Below are 20,478 nucleotides of genomic sequence, written 5' to 3' on the forward strand. Positions count from 1 at the left end.
TATTTTAATTACAGTTTTTTTAAAGTTCATTATACTAAAAAAGACAATGGCTATAAACCTCAATACGATGGGAAAAATACAACAAACCATGGATACAACTCAGATGATTATGAGCATAAAATGTACAGTTTTCACATTAAGATTAAGATTATGATTTCAATGTAGTCTAAGAAACGTCAAGGTGTACTAATGTACATCTAAAGAAATTCAACAAGGATGGAGCTGGACTAATGGTGCTTTCATCACAGCTGGTCTTTCCACGCTTTTGGTGGGTTTCATGCTGCTGCAATAGCAGATCAATGTAAAGGTACAGTATGAATCCAAGCCAAATGTTTAAAAAGGTGTAATAATATGAATACATCATGAGCAAAATCATTTCTGCAAATTCCCTGAATGGAAAACGAACATAAATCACAATATATTTGTACTTCAAACATTTAAAAAGAGTTGACCACGTCAATACAGTCACAAAAAACATGTATACAATTTATTTCACTGGGAAAGATGCAAATGACAGAGATTCAAACCATTAAAGAATCATCAGGGATTCACGTCATCTCCAGTGGCAGACATCCCCCGTGTTCCCGCATTAAGATAATCTCTGTTCTGAGCTTTTCATTTTCCTTTAAAACACGAAAAAAAATGCACAAAGTTGATTGACGTAATGTGTTGACAGTTTTCACGCAGTCAAAGAGAAAATCCTTTGATTGTATCAGAAATGTTAGTTACCTCTTGAAGTTTGGTGTTGTCCTTTTTCAGCTTCACCAGATATTCAATCCTCTGTTTGTGGTTCTTATGCCCCACAAGTTTTCCATTCTCCTCCGACAGCTGCACATTCTGCCAACGGAGAACCTCGTTCTCCTGTAAAACAGAAATAATAGGAACAATAGTGTCACCTTGTTGTCGCAATCAGGAACTCAGCAGATCCACTGGGTACTGAGATTATGTTTACCAAATTTCAGCTGCTGACTTTGTAGCCAGGAGACACATTATCCCAAAAAGGTTTCTTCAGTGAAAGATACTGGTCTACTCCCAACTCTGACCTGCAGTAGTTTCTCCTCCTCCTGCATCCTCAGGCTCAGGTCTCTCAGCTCTAGGCAGCGGTTCCTCAGCTCAGTGGTCAGCTCCTGAACGCAGGTCTGGGACTGGGCCAACATCGAGTCCTGTGCTTGCAGTCTAATCCAAAGCACAACAAAAAAAAACACAGACAGAGCTCGTCAAATGTCAAGCATTAATTAAAAGATCAGAATAACGTACAGCAACCAAATGCTGATTCATTTACTTCACTCAACGCCAGCTCCTTACCTTTTGTGAGTATCAGAGAGCTTCTGCATTATTTTGCTCTGTGAATTAATGAGAGGTGAACAAATTAGAAACTGATAATTCAATACAGAGAAAAATAAAACCAGTAGAAAAGCAAACACAAACCTTCTCTGCTCTCTCCTCCTGTAGCTCTTTAAGTATGGTTTGCTTGAAGGCTCCATTCACCTCTTCACTGAAAATTACAATTAATAAAAATTATTAATACTTAATTAATACTACCGTCCACAACGCATGATGTGATGTACTTTAGGGCAGGAGATAGCTGAATGATGAATAAACTCAACCCGTTGTTGTTTTCATTCTGTGTCTGCTGGCTCTGCTTGTTGTAAAACTGGTCGAGTAAAGTCTGGATCTCAATGCGGACCGTCTCTTTCTCCGTCAGCTGCATCTGAGGACAGTGAAAACACATCATCAATATCGATGGACTTCAAAGTCCATTGAGACCTTCAGGCCATTCAAATGTATGGCAATGCCTTCATTTAAAAATGCATTCAATATTAACAAAAACAGTTACTGCAGTTATTTAAACCTTTTTAAATTGAGTGGAAAAAGACACTAAACTAGAAGAGTCTGCTGTCGCCATGATCAATGGATATAGCTGTAGATTAATTCAATGTCTTTTGCAAAGATATACCTTCAGCCTTTGGATCTCCTCATTCTTGGCTGCCCTCTCGGCGTTCAGCTCCGTTAAAAGAATCTCCTGGTTCATCATGGAGGAGCGGCGATTCTCCAGCTCCCTCTCCTGGCTCTCTAGCACCTGGGTCCAGTCCCTGTTGAAACCTCGTGGAGTGCAGGGTGTCTTCAGAGATGGGGGAAAACATACTTGTTACTTACTTTATAAATAAATAAATAAGAACAGGCCCCATCGTTGATTTGTAAACGCAGAATTAAAAGAGGAAATAAAGCACAAGTCTCACCTGAGGTAATGATTTCGGTGTGCCTGTAACATCAACGAGGGGTTTCCCATTTCTGATAGTTCTTTCAACAACTTCTTGCTGTTGTTGCATCTGATAGAAAAGGAGAGTTTTGTTAATCATTTCGATAAATAGTTTTCTTGAGATTTGCTTGACCTTACTGGTTATTTGTTTGCTCTGTGTTGAGATGGTAAAAAATAAAAAGTCACCTTCTGCTGTAGGTTCTGTATCACGACGTCCTTCTGGGCGGTTTGCTCCTGAGAGGCTTGGAAGAGACTGTTCTGTTCATCTAGAACCTTAGTGAGCCTCTCGACCTCCTCAGTGGCATAAACAACCTCCTCCTGCAACACCTCCACCTGAGTACAGACACGCACACAAAGATATAATAAGAACACCAAAATGTATGAACAGCGGTGTTGAACATGAACAAACTTACCTCTATTGTGTTGGATGCTACCCGCCGGTCTAAAGCTTCTTTCAGATCACAGATCTCTGCTTGCATCTTAGAGTTTTCCTCCCGGATATCCTCTCTTTCAAGGCAGGCAGCATTGAACTTGGCCTGGAAGAGCAATGACATCATTATTATTATTATTATAAACATGTCTTGACTAATGTAAACATTAAACCTATCTACAGTATGAGGTGGTAGAGTAAAGGAATAGGCAACTACAGCAAACGATGACGTTATTTCAGACACAATAACGGGTGGAATAGGTGGAGGAGTAACGCACTGTGATGTCTTTGATGTCTCCAGACAGGTGGGTGATGGTCTGGTCCCTCTGGCTCAGCTCACTGCGGAGGTCTCTGGTCTGCTTGATGAGATCTAAAACAACATCCTGTCAAAATACACAGGTGGGGTTCAGGACGGTAGCATTAACAATGCAATGACTATTTGAAGGAATAAGAAATAAGTAAGAATGAATCACTCAGGCTTACTTTGTCCTGTTCAACCTTCTGTTCCAAGCCTTTTATCGTTTCGTTGGCAGAGTTTACATTTTGCTCAAGATCACTAATTTTGGATGCCTTCAAAAGAGAAATCAGACAACCAGGTTAAGCTACTGAGCTGCAAATCCTGTTATGACATGCATGCTGTCCTTGGGACTGACCTGTTGTTGATGTTGGTCTGAGACTTGTTTCCTAAGATGTGTATTCTGCTCCACTGTTTCGATAAGTTCTCTGAAGGCACACACCAAGGTCACTCATGTTAATAAGAGTTACTTTGAGTGTTGAAAACCTCTAAAAAAAAAAAAGGAGAAAGCTTTGGACAAACTTACTTTGATGTACTCTCTTTGTTTTCTCTTAACTGGGAGACCAGGGTGCTCGTGTGCTCTTGCTCAGTCTGCAGAGAATTATTCAACTCCTACAATACAGACGTTATAGACAGTTCAGAGATCACAGTCTAAATATCAGGATGAAAAACGACCAACAGTGAGGCTGTGAGTTCACTAACCGTGAGCTGTGCCTTCAGCTCATCAATCTCCTGCTGCCTGTCCTGCAGCTGCTGTCTTGCCTGATCAGCCTCAAACTTGGCCTCAGCCTGGATCTGGTCGAATGAATCCTGCAGTGTCCGGTGCTGCTCCAGAAGCTGCTCCCACTCCAGCCTGGAATGAAGACATGGCTCTTAAATCATACATGTGACCATGAAGAGTCACAGTGCAGACGTATTGAACTCGCGCTTACTGGACTTTGTCAAGTTGGAGCTGTGTGCTGATCAGACTGTTGGAGAGCTGGCTCATCTCTCTCTGCTTCTCACTCTGGCCGTCTCTCAGCTCGTTCCTCACAGCGGCCAGCTCTGTGTCAGACGACTGCAGCACCAGACGTAGATCACGGATCTCACTCTTCAGCACTGAAAGAAGGAAAAAGAAAGAGTCGTCCCATTGGCGCCATTTTCCCGACCTCCATCTCACATAAACATCCAAGTTCAACAAGTCCAGACGGGCAAAAGAAGAGATTTCAACCACACAGGAGAAAGATGTTATCCTTACCCTCTGCAGCTTGCTGCTCAGACTGAAGGCTCTGTTGCAGCTCATGGACAGTTTCTTGCAGGTTGAGGTGATCTCTGTTTCTGTTAGCTCGCTCAGAAGAAAGTAGCTGCATTGAGCATAAAGAACAATTTGAAAAATAGTTAAATAAAGGGCATCAAATATTTTCCAAAATGTTCACACAAAAGTGTGAAGGAGGAACTTGAGGAACCTCTACCTCATCCTTGCGATCAGACTCTTGTGATATCACAGCGAGCTGCTCCTCGAGTTTTGTAATTTGCTGCAACAGCTTGCTGTTCTTTAGCTCCTCCTCATTGAACTGTGTCTGAGCACGGCCAGCTTGTTCCTGGTGAGAATTTCGAGACAAGTATGAGACAATGACAATTTGTGTGTTTTGTGCAGACATTTGCAGGATAATCCACATTGTTGTACCTGCACTTGACAGAGTTCCTCAGTCAAGGCCATCTCAGTCATGTCTGAAGGAGGCTTCTCGGTCCAGATGTCGTCTGCATTATTGTCTGTCCCATTCAGGTGGTCCGGGCTGGAGAGAGGCACAAGACGGGCCCGCAAGTTGTACGCGTTGGTGGGCGTGGTGAGAATCTGGTACAACAGACATTAGAAGGATAAAATATAATCAAATGTCACAATGCTGGAACTAGAGGGGCACTTGGAGACGGCAAACCTCCACCAAGGACATGCTCTATCTCGCAATGACTACCGTTATCTGAATTTTTGATTTCAACATCCACTCACCTTTATAGTTTCAACGTGAATTCTGTTCAGCTCAGAGACCTCCTTATTTTTGCAAGCGGTTGTGGCTTCCAAAATGTTTTCCAAATGCCTGTTGGACTTGTCAAGATATCTTTTCTCAGACTCCAGCTGTGACATCTGTTTGCTGGAACACAAAGCACCACCCAAAGACCACATTAAGCTCTGGTCAAACTTCTATACGATAATACATAAATATAATAAAATACGATTAAAAACAGCTTCTTCCTGAAGCTAGAAATCACAGCTGGGCAATAATAATTTAATGTATTCAAATTTACAAGTATGTGTTAAATATATAAAACTCAGTAAGATGCTGTTTTTCCAAATGAACCAGCCCAAAGGCAAGTCAGGAAACTAAGATGCTTTTTCTTTTGGCATCATTTCACGATACAGACAGCAGTTATTGATGAAGAAAAGAGTAAAGTGTAAGTTCACAAAGGCGCTCTACTAGTTACAGATACATTCTTTTGCTTTTTACTTGTTCCTAAACATCTGCCAGGCTTGTCTAAAACACACAGAGTGGATTCCTTCATTAAATGCTCCTTACTTGGTGATTTCTTTGTACACCTCAAAGGCCTGAAGGGCACCTGTGAGGTCAGCCTGTTTCATAAGCAGCTGAGCCTTCAGCCTCTCCATCAGAGCTGCAGAGACCGTATCTGCAGGCACAGAGGCTGGAGCTGTGGAGCAACACGAGTTCATTAAAATGTATACATCTATCAGATTTACTTGACATTCTCTCAACTGAAGCTGATAATTATCTTACTCTCTGAGAGTCTTTCGCTCTCCACAGCCCTCTGGAAGGCCTCTTCCAACTCAGCGGCAATATGGACGGCGACTTCTTCAGCTTTTACCACCGATTCAAGACAACGAAGCTGACGGTTCTCCTGCCTGAGGCTGAAGTTCTCTGCTGCGTATCGCGTCATCTTTGGGTGATGTTCAACCTGAAAGGAGTTGTGTACATGGGAGAACTGTGTTGAACAGTTACACTGATTTGGGGAATTTATTCCCCTTTGATTCAAGAAAAATGAATAGTATAGGAGATTTAATGGAGCTCTATTGTGCCTTTTAGAGTAAGGAACTACCAAGAATGGTAAAAAAATTGGATTTAAGAGGAAATAAATAATGTAAATATACTTAAATTAAAATTGATTGTTATTAAATTGTACAATAAATTGTATAATTCAACTGTGCAATACTCAAGAAATATTCCTATTTATACAACTCTTGCATTTATAACAAACACACTTAATAGTTCCCCCTCCTCTGCATTTTATATTCACTTATTTACACTGTGGTTATATATTGTATCTGTTTGATGCACATGTTTTTTATATTTCTTTGTTATTTATATTATTAACTTACATTCTCTACATATATTATTTATATTGCAGCATTACGTAAATAATGTACATTACATTTTATTTCCATTTTTATTTAAGTGCTACTGTAACGTACCAATTTCCCCCAAAGATCAATAATCATTTTGTGACTCTGAATGTAGACTCATAAACAGTCGTCAGTAGTGGGTTAGGCAGCGTTCAAATGTTATCAGATGTCGTACCTGGTCTCTCAAGATCTTTATCTCTTCTTTCAGCTGATTAATCAGAGTCTGAGACTCCTTGTCCGACAGTGAGTCTTCTCCCGTCTTCAATTTCTTCTCAAGGCGAGAGATGTGGTCCTCTCGAAACCTGACAATCATTCGGCTCGAGTGGATGAACTTGTCCTTCTGGGTCCAGGCCTCATCCAGCTGAGCCACTTTCTCCAGCAGCGTCTAAGTGTAGTAAATCATTATTGTAAGTTTCCTACACCAACAGCATTTACTTACAACATTTCCCCAAATAAATGACAATGCAAAAAACCCAATGTAGACTCCCATACCCTCTTCTCCTCGTCTCGCTTCCTCCAGAGACGAACAGATGCCATAAACTTTGCTTTGTATGAGACTTCATGTTGGATTTCTATGGACCGGATGAGAAAAGCTGAATTACACTTTTGCAACATACCAGAAAACGCTTGTTTAATAACATGTAACTCTGCATGCAATACAGTTGCCTGAACTTCTTTTTTTAATACATTAGTTTGTTACATTTTTCAGCGTGTGCAAATGGTTTAAAGAGGATGTTATGGTTAACATGTGTTTGGTGCATCGTTACCGTTGAGGAGTTCCGGTCCTCCGGGCGCTACATCTCTCCCACAGTCCACTCCCTGAGAAGTCAGCACCTGTGCGAGCTGCTCCTTCAGCTTCTTCACCTCAGCTTGTAGCTGCCTCACATTTCCCTGTGTGTCTTCATTGATGACGGCCTGGCAGAACAAAATAATAGCACATGGGTGACAAAGTGCTCAACTTGTTTTAAGTCTACTCGGTTTTAATATGATATAGAGTTGCGTTAATGACCGATACCTTATTCTTGATCAGCTTTGCTCTCTGAGCAAACTGCAAGGTGGACAGCGTTTCTCCAAAACACTTTGAACCAGGATGTACATTGGCTATGATATAAGTCTTAGCATTTCCTCCCAGAGAGTCCTGAAATAACAATACATATTGTTACAGTGCATCCAATCTATTCAAATTATAAAGATCAATCAACCACATCTTTAAATGTAGTATTATATTCTACCAAAGCAAAGAAGAATATAAATGAATGTGAAGCCAAATTCAATGCTTGAAAGCGCACAAGATCGATATCTTATCGACACAAATATTTATAACAGAATCTCGTTCCGACACTGATTTAAGTAGACATAATAGAAGCATGAAAATGTGTATTTTATGTCGTAATTGCATTTGAGTTATGCCACTAAACACACAATGCCGTAATTCCAGGGGAGTTGACTCCACAATGATACTCACAAACAAAACGTATTGTCCACCAAAGCCACGCTCGAGATGTCATTGTTATTTAGAATCACTCACCCTTAACAAGAAGGTGAGTTTAGAATCTCTGTAGCAGATGTGACGGTTCTTCCCATTGGACACGTCCACCAGCGCCATTATCACCTGACCGAGACACATGAGGGAGCGATTGATACTGCTGGCCTCCTGAAAGAGAAGCAATGTAGACAACAGCTGTTAGCAGCAGCAAAGATCCTAAATTACTCAGTATGAGGCTGAACTCATGGACGAAGCTCCACCTTGAGTCTGGAGCCTTCTGTGTGGGTGTCTTTCTGCCTCTCAGACCCGGCCAGATCTACCAGGTTCAACTGAGACATCCGGATGTTCACCACTTCATTGACGGACTCCTTGGACTCCAAAGTCATGGTGAACACGGCGTGAGATCTGGAGGACTCTCGGTTCATGGAGGTGGAGGCCACTCGTCGATTACGCCAGCCCATAGACAGCACCTAAGTAGCAGTTAACACAAATGATGTACACTTCCACGGTACATTTTTTAAATTTCACACAAAACATGTGTCCATGATAGGTGGGTATCGTCCACTCTCAAAGTCGGACAGGAGTGTTACCGTGTATTATACAGAACAACAAACTTCTGAATCACAACAAGCTAGGAATTTATACCTGGTATGCTTCGGCAGCTGAGGTGACAAACTTCTCCACAGCTCCCTCAACAAAAAGACCTTTCTTGATGTTCTCCCTGAGGTAAAGGCTGGCTGAGGCTGTGTCCAGGAGGTCATAGATTTGTTCATTGTAGATCTCAATAAATGAACATTTACAGAGGAAACTCTTGGACTGGCCAGACTTTTAGGAAAAAAGAACAAAGTATCAACTTAATTAGAAAACAAACATGAAATACTAGTTGACAACAACTTCATGGTGTTGAAATGTTGCAGCTCACCTTTTCCACTTCTCTGTTGATGAGAAAAAACAGGTACTCAAAACATCGAGGTATAACCCCCCTCAGTTCATCTGTGAAATTATCCAAATCAGATGGTCCTAGAGTGGGAGAAAAGAAAGTGTCACTACAAATATTCTATCTCTTGATCTTAAAGAATTTGTAGTACACAATGTTAATAATAAATTCAGTTCTCACCGAGCATGGTGAATGTTTTCCCTGAGCCTGTTTGTCCGCTGCAGAAACAAGAGGGGACTCTGATAAGGAATTGAACGGCTGCTGCATATGAAGCACAATGCAGTTGTGCCGTAAAATATCTGTAATTTCATACTGTTTATAATCAACGTAAAGACTACTTACTAGGCAAATATTGTACCATTGTATCCATTCATGCAAGACTCAACTATATTCTTGGCCACACTGGAGAATACAGAATCCTGTTGAGAAATATAAAAATCAAACACACCGACCAGGACCAACTCAATGAGCTTACACATCCCACGCTGATCAATCAGGTTATTATTAGTCTGTCACGGTACTTTTACCCATGCCAGCTGCATGTTCATAATACAATAGCTGTAAGCTTCCAACCTGAGATGTGTCCATGTCAGCAACATGATCATAAGTGAAGGTTCGTGGTTCTGGTTTTGATAGCAGACGGATGGTGTTGGGTGAGGTGACTGTGAGACACAGCTTCTGATCTCCATCAGTGGTCAGCCCGGAGCACTGGGTCAGAGGTCGTACTCGCACAAAAACTTTGATGGAATCGCCATCATAGCTGTAAGACATGAAAGTTAAGCCGATGATGTTAAAAACTAAACGTCAAGATGACAAGTATGTAACTTACAACAGCTGCCCATTAAGCTTGGAGGACATGCAAACGTTTACTCTAATGTAGCTGTGCTCCTCAGTCAATAACCAAAATCCTCGAAAACAAGAACCACACACACTAACACACACACACACACACACACACACACACACACACACACACACACACACACACACACACACACACACACACACACACACACACACACACACACACACACACGCACTGTATATGCCCTTATTCCTTTGACTATATGTTTGTATCTGTGATGTTGTCAATGTGGTTTGGTTTTAGTTTGGCTGAAACATCCTAAAGGTCACGTTACATTACCTGGCACCAAGTTGAGATAAATCTCCAGATCCTGTAAACAAAATCATATGATTATGAACGTTTTTTAAGAATATATTTAACTTCTTAAAGTGTTACTTAACGTTATACACACTAACGTTAATATGTTAACTTGTAACTGCGCGTTCAAAATGCTAAACATCGAGATCGATATCATCTTTAGCGTTAAAGTGAGTTAATAACGTTAGCTAGCAAACGACTCATGCTAGCCGACTCCGAGTAGGTAACATTAATGTTACACTAACTTGCTAAGGTTACCAAAAGAAAAGACGTCACCAAAAGACGTTAGCGTGTTAGTTTGGTGCTCTGACGTTACCTTTCCCGCTGGAATTCATCGTTGACAAAATAAAATTGGATGTTATGTTGTAAAATTAACGTATTAACAGAGTCAGCCGAAAAGGGACCACTGACGATGTTTACATCGTTCTGAATTGGCGGGCAGGACGTCTGCATCATCGTCTTCTTCTTCTTCTTCTTGAGGTAGGGCTACAAACCAGCGTGAAACGTGCCTACTGCCACCTACTGTACACTGAAAAATACTGTTATTCGCAATAAACACTTGATAATTCACATCGTTTTAAATGTAACCAGAATATTATGATGAAAAGTAAGGAGCTTAAACCAGGACATGTGAGCCATAAAGCCAGTCATGCCGTTTAGTACCTAATTTGCCAAAATGCTCTGCTCCAGGTGGATAAATGGATACAAACCAAAGACATTCTGTGCAAACCCACGTCTGTTAATACGCATTGGAACAGTATTACTTATGGATAAAGTATAAAGTGGTATTTGTTATACTGATAACACCAATATTACCTTTTGAAGAGCCTGTAAGTAGAGATAAGTCAGAGGTCACTACATTAAAATATACTGTAATATAATATTATATATAAGGTCTAACTCACACATTGTCTCTGAAACCATGTAAGATGTTTCCTCTGGATACAGACAAAAAAATGACTGGTGACAACAACTGCCCACAAGAGTTTGATGTTTGGTGTTTTGCGCATACTAGACTGGTCAGTGCCTGACTGTACCTCATCTTTACTGTCCCAGGTTTATCCCAGTTTGCATATAGGCATGAACATACTCAAGAAACCATAAATTCCCTCTAACACAGAGAGAAAGGAACAAAACAACAAAATACCAGCAGTATTTCAAGCATGATATACACTCAAATTGAATGATATATCAAACTGAAACCTGTTTTGGGATATTTTAGTCTCTTTTAAAATACATATTTAAATTTGTTTTGGTCTTCAAATGAGGCTCCGTGACCTTTCTGTTTTGCTCAAATTAAAAAATAAACAGCAACGAGAGAAGTCTCCTAGCGTAACTTACCACTTTGCTTTCAGTGCCCCTCATACAAACCAAATCACCTTTGGTTTTGGCACATTTGAAGCAATCAATCATCATGCAGTCACACAAGTCTGTCTATGTTTCAACAGGAATATCAGTATTGCGCTGTCATAACGTTAGAGGGTCATTCGATTGCCCATGGGAAAAACAAGCCTTTTTGTACATAAGCAAGATAGTAATCACACGTCGATTACTATCTTGCCACGTGTACTATCTTTGACAACTGGCCGACAATTGGATCATATCCGTTCTTCAGCGCGATTGGCTGCTTAACCCGGAAGCGCGATTCTCACGAATCCATTGGTGCGTTTCAAGACTTTAAATTCCAAACGGTTGTTCCCCAGACTAGGCGAGGGGATTTCAAAAATCACACCAGTCGTTCGTGGTCACCCTGCAGTTGGATGCTTTGACGAAAGACGTTGTAATATCGACCGATTGCATCTGGTTTTTGGTTGTGAGGTAGGTTGTAAATATAGGATAATATAGTATAGTAGCTTAGGCCTTGCTGTGTTGTCTGTTCCCACGTCTTTATTTCGCTCCGCTTTACGGTAACGTTAACGGTTATGTTAATCGTAACGTTGGTGGCTTCTATGACAGACTTCTAGCTAACGTTCTGGGTGATACCGTCAGCTAATTATTCATTTCTAATGTTGCTGAAAATCCCACGTTGAGTCGCACAATACACGTATTAGTCCACTTGTTTGCGAACATTAATACCTCACCATATAGTTCGTCAAAATGTAATATATTTGGGAGCAATATTTAATAGTTTGTGGAAGCTGACATTAGGCTACTTGCTATTCAGCACATATCTTCATCACAATCATTGGAATCCTTTTATAGCCCAATATGAATTAAAGCAAACTAAAATTGAGAGTTGGAAATCACTTTTGCAATTGGAAGTTCATTGGAAGTGTTACAATGGCTTCAGGTCATTTCAGCAATAATGTTGTTTTAAAGCAGAGATTTTGGCGTGTCATGGGACGAGAAGCATCGGTCATTAATAACATGAACAATGGCTGCATGAAAGAAAGCACAGTCACTAACAGGGCCCCTTGGCCCCGTTAAATGCAACAGAGCCATTGTTAATGTGACTAATTACAGCTTTGCTTCTCCTGCTAGGACGTGTGAAAAGATTGTCTCATAGGTCACAGGACAGATCAGGTGGCCCAAGTCATCTCTGTATTTTGTCTTTTTCTTTTCTTTTTTTTCTGTTTTTTTTTTTTTTTTTTTTTTTTAATATTTAACCACTTTAACTTAAGCCAAAGTTCACACTTCTTGGCTCTATAGCCTGAATAATATCAGAACACTGATGCATCCGCTACATTGATAGTGACTTAGATTTGTTTTCATTTTTTTGACTAGGTTATATGTTGAATTGGCAGATACAAGTTTTGAATTGTATGCAGTGAACTGTACTTCTTACAGTTGAAACATGAACTGGTTAGTGCACTCTGGTGGACAAAGTATGTAATGGCAGCACAGTTTCTATCAAATATTTTGGCATTGCTGTACTCTATTTTCATGCTACATATTGGCCAACATGTACACTAGAGACCAACAAATATCAGCAATAAGCTAATATCGGCTGCCCGATCGGCCTAGCTAGCACAAGGCATCATTGCATGTGTAGCTTCAACATCTTCATTACATTTTCAGGTATCATGGTTACATTTTTTTTTTTTCTCTTTACTTTTCCACTTTTTAGGAAGGAGTGTATTTGCATGTGCCGACCACGATCCACCAATTGAATTGGCGAGTCACATTTGCCTTGATTCTGCTTTGTGTCTTTGTGTCATCTTTCTCAGTGCAGATCCTTTTTACACACGTCGGTAAATCCTCACCACCAAAAGTGTCTTATCAACCGGGTGCAGCTTTCAGGGTGACACCTCCCTCAGTTTGTTGTCGGATCGTTCCAGCCTCGTATCTTACTTTGTGTCTCTGTCTCTCTCTCTCTCTCTGCTTTTACAGTATGAGTTCCGTTGATGTGAATGATGAGAATCGTGGGGTCTGCCCCGGAGGAAAGCACAACAGCTCCATTAACGACATTTTTGACCTGGATCAGCCAACTGGGAGGCCCTCCATCCTGCGTCAGACAGAGAACCTGCCCAGCAAGGTGGTGCCGAAGGGGACAAAGGTACAGAACCAGCTCTGCTTATGTTGTGTCCCCCTTCTCATCTTGACTCTTTAAACACCATAATGACACCAGGATGAAACTGAGGCGTGTGCGTGTCCATACTAAGTCTTTTCTACAGCTATTAGACTCTGTTAACCTGAAGGGGTAGACGGGGAGATTGACTACCTTCCTTATATTTGATTCTCTGACTAAATGAAGTTTGACCTTCCCCTATAAATTTGCAGCAAAGTTCGACAACTTTAAACGGTCTTTAATTAAATAAGAACAAAACACGTGTGTGTTGGTGGACAAAGCTACAAAAGACTGTTTCAGACATGTTTCAAGCCCACATTTGAGAAGTATACTAGCTTGTGTTGTGTATGGCTATGGTGAAAGTGCTGAATATTACTTTGATATTCTTTTCTGTATATTTTATAGCATGCAGATAACCCTTAAGTTACTGATCAAATTACCTGTGTTTAGGTGGCTTTTCAGACTCCAAGAAGAGACCCTGTGACTAAAAGAATTGTATCTCCCACCAAGACTGTCAGGATGACAAGTGTGGACGAGTGTAGAAAAGTGATGGATAAATTCAAGTATGTAACATTTCTCATACTGCAACATGCCTCCAATTTAATGACTGATCCGTTTAAGTAACCGGGTTTGTGTTTTTATAGTACTTTACAGAAAGATGCCACTGAGCAGCCTCAGCCCAAACAAGGTAATTCATCCAACATTAGTTTTGATACATTATTTTCCTTGAATGTCTCTGAATTTGCAAATTTGGTGATCTTGGTCATCTTCTTTAATTTTCGACAGAAGCGTCGTCTTACCCTGATGATGAGATGCCGATACAAAGCAAAGGAGACTATCAGTTTGATTTTGACAACCTCGACTCTGTCGATCCGTTTCTGGGTTCTGCTCAGACGGTCCTCTCTCCTGCGAGGCCTGCTGGTGGAAACCCTCCTACACTGTCTCAACATACAGAACCAGAGAATAGCTTGGAGGAGCGCGGCAAAATAGAAACTGCACTAGACGAGACGCTTCCGTTCAGCCCGTCTATGGAAAACTCACTGGCCGACGTCTCCGCCGACATCAGCTCCAGAGAGAGCAGTGTGGTCACAGTGAGGAAGGTCCCCGCCGTTGAGGAAGAAGATTCATGCACTGCCACACCTGATGAAAAGCAACCTGGAAGAGTGTCTCCAAATGTGGATGGAGACAACAGTTCACGCAGTTTTATGGAAGATGCCCCACTGCAAACGAAAGGGGCTTACTCCTTTGATTTTGACAACCTTGATACAGTCAATCCATTCCAAACCGGTGGTGCTAAAATTCAGAATGACAGAAAAGTGCCAGACATTGACTCACCTGTTGAAGAGACACCAATTAAGGAAAATGAACCCACAAATGTTGTTAACATGCCTGAGGCGGCTCAAGGGGTGCCAGAAGTGGTCGACGTCCTCTCCAGTGAGAGCAGTGTGGTCACAGTGGTGAAGGTCCCAGCAGACGAGCTACGAGACTCATGCACCGCCACACCTGATGAAAAACAACCCGCTAAAATGGCTCCAACTGTCGATCAAGACAAAGTGTCAGGCACTTTTGCAGAAGATACTCCACTGCCAGCGAAAGGGGCTTACTCCTTGGATTTTGACAACCTTGATGCAGTCAATCCTTTCCAAACCGGTGTCGCTAAGATTCTGAATTCACCCGACCTTGGGAGAACGGTGGCAGACATTGACCCAACTGTTGAGGAGACGCAGATTAAGGAAAATGAACCCACAAATGTTAACGTGCCTGAGGCGGCTCAAGGGGCACCGGAACTGGTCGACGTCCTCTCCAGTGAGAGCAGTGTGGTCCAAGTGGTGAAGGTCCCAGCAGACGAGCTACGAGACTCGTGCACCGCCACACCTGATGAAAAACAACCCGCTAAAATGGCTCCAACTGTCGATCAAGACAAAGTGTCAGGCACTTTTGCAGAAGATGCTCCACTGCCAGCAAAAGGTGCTTACTCCTTGGATTTTGACAACCTTGATGCAGTCAATCCTTTCCAAATTGGTGGCTCTAAAATTCCGAATTCACCCGTCCTTGAGAGAAAAGTGCCAGACATTGACCCAACTGTTGAGGAGACACCGATTAAGGAAGATGTTGTTAACCATCCTGAGGCGGCTCAAGGGGCGCTGGAACTGGTCGACGTCCCCACAGACGTCCTCTCCAGCGAGAGCAGTGTGGTCACAGTGGTGACGGTCCCAGCAGACGAGCTACGAGACTCATGCACTGCCACACCTGATGAAAAACAACCCACTAAAATGGCTCCAACTGTCGATCAAGACAAAGTGTCAGGCACTTTTGCAGAAGATACTCCACTGCCAGCAAAAGGGGCTTACTCCTTGGATTTTGACAACCTTGATGCAGTCAATCCTTTCCAAACCGGTGGCGCTAAAATTCCGAATTCGCCTGTCCTTGGGAGAACGGTGGCAGACATTGAGACACAGATTAAGGAAAATGAACCCGCCAGTGTTGTCATACCTGAGGTGACTCAAGAGGGGTCTGTTCAGCCTGAGAAGAAACCCACAGCTTCAGTGGCCCCAAACTCGGCTAATGCTGCAAAAGCTTCAGCTGCTGAATCCACCACCCTGCCAGCTGATGCCCCAATCAAGGAAGGACCAGTCAAACTTGAGTTTAATTTCGGTGACGGCAGTGTCAAACGGAAACCGCCACCCAAGAAATTTGGCAAAAGACCAGCTGGTGGGAAACCTGAAGCGGGAAAGCCGGCGAGTGACGTCAAACCACCAAAAGAACCTTCAGTGAGGCCCGATGTTCCCAAAGGGGCTTACTCAATTGACTTTGACAAGTTCGATGATCCAAACTTCAATCCTTTTGGCACAAAAGCAAGCACGAACAATTCTCCAAAGTGTAGCAAGAAATCCGGGCCCGTGCTCATGGAAACTTTAATTCCAGAGCGAGCGGAGAAGCCTGTGGAGAAGGAAGCTGTATCGTCAGCATGGTATGTTTACCTTTTTATCTGAGTGTATCGAGCATCTATTTGCAGTGAACTCTTGACTTGCCAGCGACACTTGACTTCACTGTAAGTTTGTATGCTTTTGCCCTCTGTAGCGCTGCAGAGAGTGTCCAAGCTGCAGCCCAACCCAACCCTGGAGCGGTGAGAGAAGTAATGCAGTTTGATACAATCCTAATCCATTTAACGTTCCCTTGGTTGTGTGGTTTTTACAAAAGCTTTGTTTTTCTCGAATGACAGAACGCTGTATTCAAAGCTGCTTCTGACCAAGACGAGGGATTTCAACCTAAAGCTGAACGACCCGCGGAGAGTCTTCCTGAGCTTGTTGAATTCTGTCAGCCGGAGCAAAAGTCAGAGGCCGCCATGTCAGCATCCAATGAGGAGTTTGTTCCTGGAACTATGTGTAAGTAAACGTTGGACATAAACTCCATTTGACTAGTTTCCACAAGGATCTCTGAATTTTTCTGTTGCCTTAACTTTGCGTTTTAGAAGTGGTTTAATAAAGGGTTCACCCAGTTTGGTGTAACTACACAGAAGTCAGCTTGCTTGTCTTTTGAGGAAATGATTGTTCTGTATTATTTATGAAGCGGCATTAAATGGAAAGCTGTTTGTTAATCTGTGATCTTTATCTCTAGTCATGGCCAATGACTTTGATGGGCAAATGGATTACCTTGAACAGTTCGGGTCCAGCACTGTAAGTACTTACTTCACGTATGTTGAATGACTTTTTTTTTTAATTATTATTTTAGTGCATGACCTAAGCATATTGAAATGTAATTTTGTCAACAGTTTAAGGAATCTGCATTGAGGAAACAATCCTTGTACCTTAAATTTGACCCCCTCCTGAGAGAGAGCCCCAAGAAGTCTGCAGGCCCGGCTGCTCACAGCCACGTCCCTCGCCCCGCTGCCTTTGTCTCACGGTATGAAATACTTCTGGTTCCACTCACTGATCGCTGCGGTCACTAACTGTTAGAGCTGAGTTTGTTCCGGTCGGACATCCCGATCAACAAAATGAAATCTCAAGTGAGTTTCTTTTTTTTTTCTCCCAACTCAGGCTGGACCCTCCACAGATGGCAGAGCAGACTCTAAACAGACCACAAAAGGATGATTTCAAGCTGTTTGATGCTCCAGCACCAGTAAGTCACTCTGGAAATGCCACCATTGACTCTGCCTGGTAACCTTTTATGGAAAAATATGTCAGTTCATATTCAACATGCCTCTCCTAACTTGGCTCTATTTACACTGGAACTGTCATCTAGGCTCCAGTCCTTGCGGTCCTTCCTTTCTCCCAGCCAGCAAACGCAGAGTATGCCATTATTGAAGTGCTGAAGTACAGTCAGAAAGACATGGATGCAGCCATCGCCCGGGTCCAGGCAGAAGTATGTCCTACTCGATGTTTTATGATTTGACAAATGACTGCAGTGGAAGAGGTTTTCCATTTGAAGTCACTTTGTTTGTCTATTTGAATGCAGACAAGAATAATCTGATTCAACCATAGAAACCACGGTGCATTCTATATTAAAGAAATGTTTAACCGGAAAATGTCAATTATTGTTGTTTAGCTTACAGGGTTGTTGGTGTCGGCTGAATTGTTTTTTTAAGTGTCTTCTTCCACCCTTCACTGAGATCAATGTTTCATAAAAATTGGGATAATTAAACACGAGGAACACATTGGCACAGTATTCAGTTCAAAGGCAATTGTGATCATCAGAAAGTTTTAACCACTCAGTCCATTCTTAAACCAGATTTGTGATGACTCAAATCCTAAATAGATTATTTTATGTGATTGTTTTGTACAAATTTGATTTTGTAAAACAAACAAGATTGCAGAACTTTAAATTAAATAAAATATTGCCCCTTGTTTGAAAAGGTGTATAGATTATAAAAGGCCATTACTATTAATGAATAACTGTATTTTCTCAAATAGGGACAGGCAAGTCAGGAGCAATGGAGTGCAAAGTGTAAAAAGATGCTCGACGATGGTCAAGAATTGAGGTAAGCTGGGCTTTGTTAAATTTCGTTTTGTCATTTTAATTCGATGTCTGAACACTATTGGTAACCTTTTTTTCTCTCCACACAGGAAAATAATTGCAGAATTTGAGCTTGTGATTGCCAAAATGATGGGTAAGTCTATATACATTTAGTACACGTCAATCTTTAGGATATTGGCTGTAAAGATGATTTAACCAGAGCTTTAATTTATTTATTCAGCTGATCAAGGGAAGGAGAGGGAGCTGGCCCAGGAGAAGCTCAAAGAGGCTCTGCTGGAGAAGGAGCAAGTGTCCAGTGAACTGAACACGATGGAGAGGTCTTTCTCCGACCTTTTCAAGAGACTGGAGAAGTACAAGGATGTGGTTGAGGGCTACAAAAAGGTTAGAAAACACATGAATGTGCCCGGTTATAAACCTCACAGACACGACATAGTTCTAAAGTTGCGGTAGTTTGAGTAGTAAATTGTATAACATTTCTCCAGAATGAAGAGACTCTGAAAGCGTGTGCTCGGGACTATTTGGCAAGGATCAAGAAGGAGGAGCAGCGCTACCATACTCTTAAAGCCCACGCTGAGGAGAAAATTACTCAGTAAGAAACCTGATTATACCGCGTTAAAAGCCTAAATTGCAAGACTTGCTGTGTGTGACTGACATTTATCGTTCTTCTCCAGAGCAAATAATGAGATTTCTGAGGTGCGGTCCAAGAACAAGGCTGAGGTCTCTGCACTTCAGGCTCAGCTGCGACGGGAGCAGCTGAAGGTGCAGTCACTGGAGAAGAGCATTGATCAGAAGGTGAGTGAAGATTTAAATGAGATGGGCGTTTATTTGCAGATGTGTTGAAGAGAAGACATCAAATATTATCTTTTTATTTTTACAGGTGAAGGAGGCTGAAGAGCTCACCAAACTTTGTGATGAACTAATCGCCAAAGTCCATAAGGGTTGAGCTCATTTGTAAATACTGTGTATTTTTTTTTTTTGTTGGTGTCCAGATCATTTTCTTTGTGTACTTTGTTTGTCTTTTTCAATGTTACTGTAAAAAAAGTTAATAAAGATGATTTACAAGTTTTAGTGACGTTGATAGTCTGTCCAGTCTTTTTAATTTCTGCATGATTTCAAACCACTAGGGGGCAGTCTTTGCCTTTGTAATGTTTTGAATCTTACTAATAAATATGAAAGTTATGTTGCTGTTAAGCCTTAAAAAAAAAAAAAAAGTTATGTTCTGTGCAGAATGTCTACTTCAAACATACAAAGCTATTCAGTGCACTCACCCCTCGTCTGTCTGGAGCCAAAGCTCATGCCCGTCCTGTAATGCTTACAACAAAACAAGAGCTCACCTGACACAATGCTCCCCTTCTTTCCCGAGCAGTCACAGGGCCCTGTCACATCACTCCCAGAGGCAGGACAATGCACTTCCTAAATGGTGAAAGGAAATCCTACCTAGATTGGAGTTGAATGAGGTGGTAGTGCGGACCAGGGGGGGAGGCGCAGAGAGTCGAGTCACTTAAATGGGGGGGAAAGATGCTGGTCACTCGGTGTAGTCTTGCAGGGGCCATCACTCATCTAAAAAGGGCTGTGAGAGACTGCTCTTGTGTCTGTATCTATTCAGTCATTCATCCCGGCAACTTCGTCCCTCTGCTGGCTGCCCTCTGCGTCACCCTCAGCAGACACTTCAGCTCGCTCAAAGGAAGAAAGCTGACCTGTCTGTACCCGGCCCTTATGTTTTAGGACAGTTAACCGCCACCGAATTTAGGATTTTAGTGCTTTCTTTTTTTTAAATGTTTAAGCGAGCACGGACGTAGCCTCTGAAGAACTTTAATGCTTTAACGCAAGCATTGATCTTCATGAGGCATGTGACTAGTTGGTTTCAGGTCATTTAATCAAACTACCAAACCATCAGATTTCTTTTTTAAGTTTTTAGTTTTGAACAAAGATACAAGATTGTCACATACAACCAATTACATACAGAAATACCATAAATATTGGCATGAACTAAATGTGATTAAACTGAGTGAGAAAGTACTCAAAATGTACAATA

General features: G+C 41.8%; 2 protein-coding genes across 4 annotated transcripts; one reads left to right on the plus strand and one right to left on the minus strand.

Moving 5' to 3' along the window:
* Positions 1–54: 54 nt before the first annotated feature.
* Positions 55–10,382, minus strand: kif15 (kinesin family member 15). Its single transcript, XM_079175345.1, has 35 exons — positions 10,278–10,382; positions 9,944–9,974; positions 9,373–9,559; positions 9,142–9,218; positions 8,980–9,017; positions 8,785–8,882; positions 8,508–8,687; positions 8,123–8,332; positions 7,905–8,030; positions 7,392–7,514; positions 7,144–7,291; positions 6,869–6,948; positions 6,552–6,761; positions 5,754–5,931; positions 5,538–5,667; positions 4,973–5,114; positions 4,652–4,819; positions 4,437–4,565; positions 4,223–4,328; positions 3,918–4,083; positions 3,688–3,838; positions 3,512–3,597; positions 3,344–3,413; positions 3,174–3,260; positions 2,969–3,073; positions 2,674–2,796; positions 2,447–2,593; positions 2,241–2,330; positions 1,958–2,122; positions 1,608–1,711; positions 1,429–1,495; positions 1,306–1,343; positions 1,044–1,176; positions 730–861; positions 55–623 (listed from the first exon to the last, which is right to left on the minus strand). Exons 1-35 carry the CDS (start codon positions 10,294–10,296, stop codon positions 549–551), a joined length of 4,119 nt encoding a protein of 1,372 aa, XP_079031471.1. The 5' UTR covers positions 10,297–10,382; the 3' UTR covers positions 55–548.
* A 1,298-nt stretch (positions 10,383–11,680) lies between these two features.
* tacc3 (transforming, acidic coiled-coil containing protein 3) lies at positions 11,681–19,516 on the plus strand. Of its 3 annotated transcripts, none has more exons than XM_079174855.1 (17): positions 11,681–11,779; positions 13,292–13,457; positions 13,920–14,032; positions 14,114–14,157; positions 14,256–16,440; positions 16,551–16,605; positions 16,693–16,855; positions 17,088–17,146; positions 17,242–17,372; positions 17,507–17,588; positions 17,712–17,831; positions 18,380–18,447; positions 18,533–18,576; positions 18,664–18,824; positions 18,926–19,032; positions 19,115–19,235; positions 19,321–19,516. In XM_079174855.1, exons 2-17 carry the CDS (start codon positions 13,293–13,295, stop codon positions 19,384–19,386), a joined length of 3,684 nt encoding a protein of 1,227 aa, XP_079030981.1. In that variant the 5' UTR covers positions 11,681–11,779; position 13,292; the 3' UTR covers positions 19,387–19,516. The 3 variants fall into 3 exon arrangements, with proteins under 3 accessions (XP_079030981.1, XP_079030982.1, XP_079030983.1); XM_079174856.1 differs by having other exon boundaries at positions 16,551–16,596; XM_079174857.1 differs by having other exon boundaries at positions 11,700–11,786; positions 13,298–13,457.
* The last annotated feature ends 962 nt before the right edge of the window (positions 19,517–20,478 follow it).

The sequence above is a fragment of the Pholis gunnellus genome (genome assembly GCF_910591455.1).
Source record: "Pholis gunnellus genome assembly, chromosome: 15".
NCBI lineage: Eukaryota > Metazoa > Chordata > Actinopteri > Perciformes > Pholidae > Pholis > Pholis gunnellus.

Coding starts and splice junctions, on each gene's coding strand:
- tacc3 (XM_079174855.1), top strand. CDS start 13,293: ATGAGTTCCGTTGATGTGAATGATGAGAATCGTGGGGTCTGCCCCGGA. Junction 16,856..17,087: donor GTTTGTTCCTGGAACTATGT/GTAAGTAAACGT, acceptor CTTTATCTCTAG/TCATGGCCAATGACTTTGAT. Junction 17,832..18,379: donor TCGCCCGGGTCCAGGCAGAA/GTATGTCCTACT, acceptor TTTCTCAAATAG/GGACAGGCAAGTCAGGAGCA.
- kif15 (XM_079175345.1), bottom strand. Junction 9,219..9,372: donor CTGACATGGACACATCTCAG/GTTGGAAGCTTA, acceptor ATTTCTCAACAG/GATTCTGTATTCTCCAGTGT. Junction 2,594..2,673: donor TAGCATCCAACACAATAGAG/GTAAGTTTGTTC, acceptor GTCTGTACTCAG/GTGGAGGTGTTGCAGGAGGA.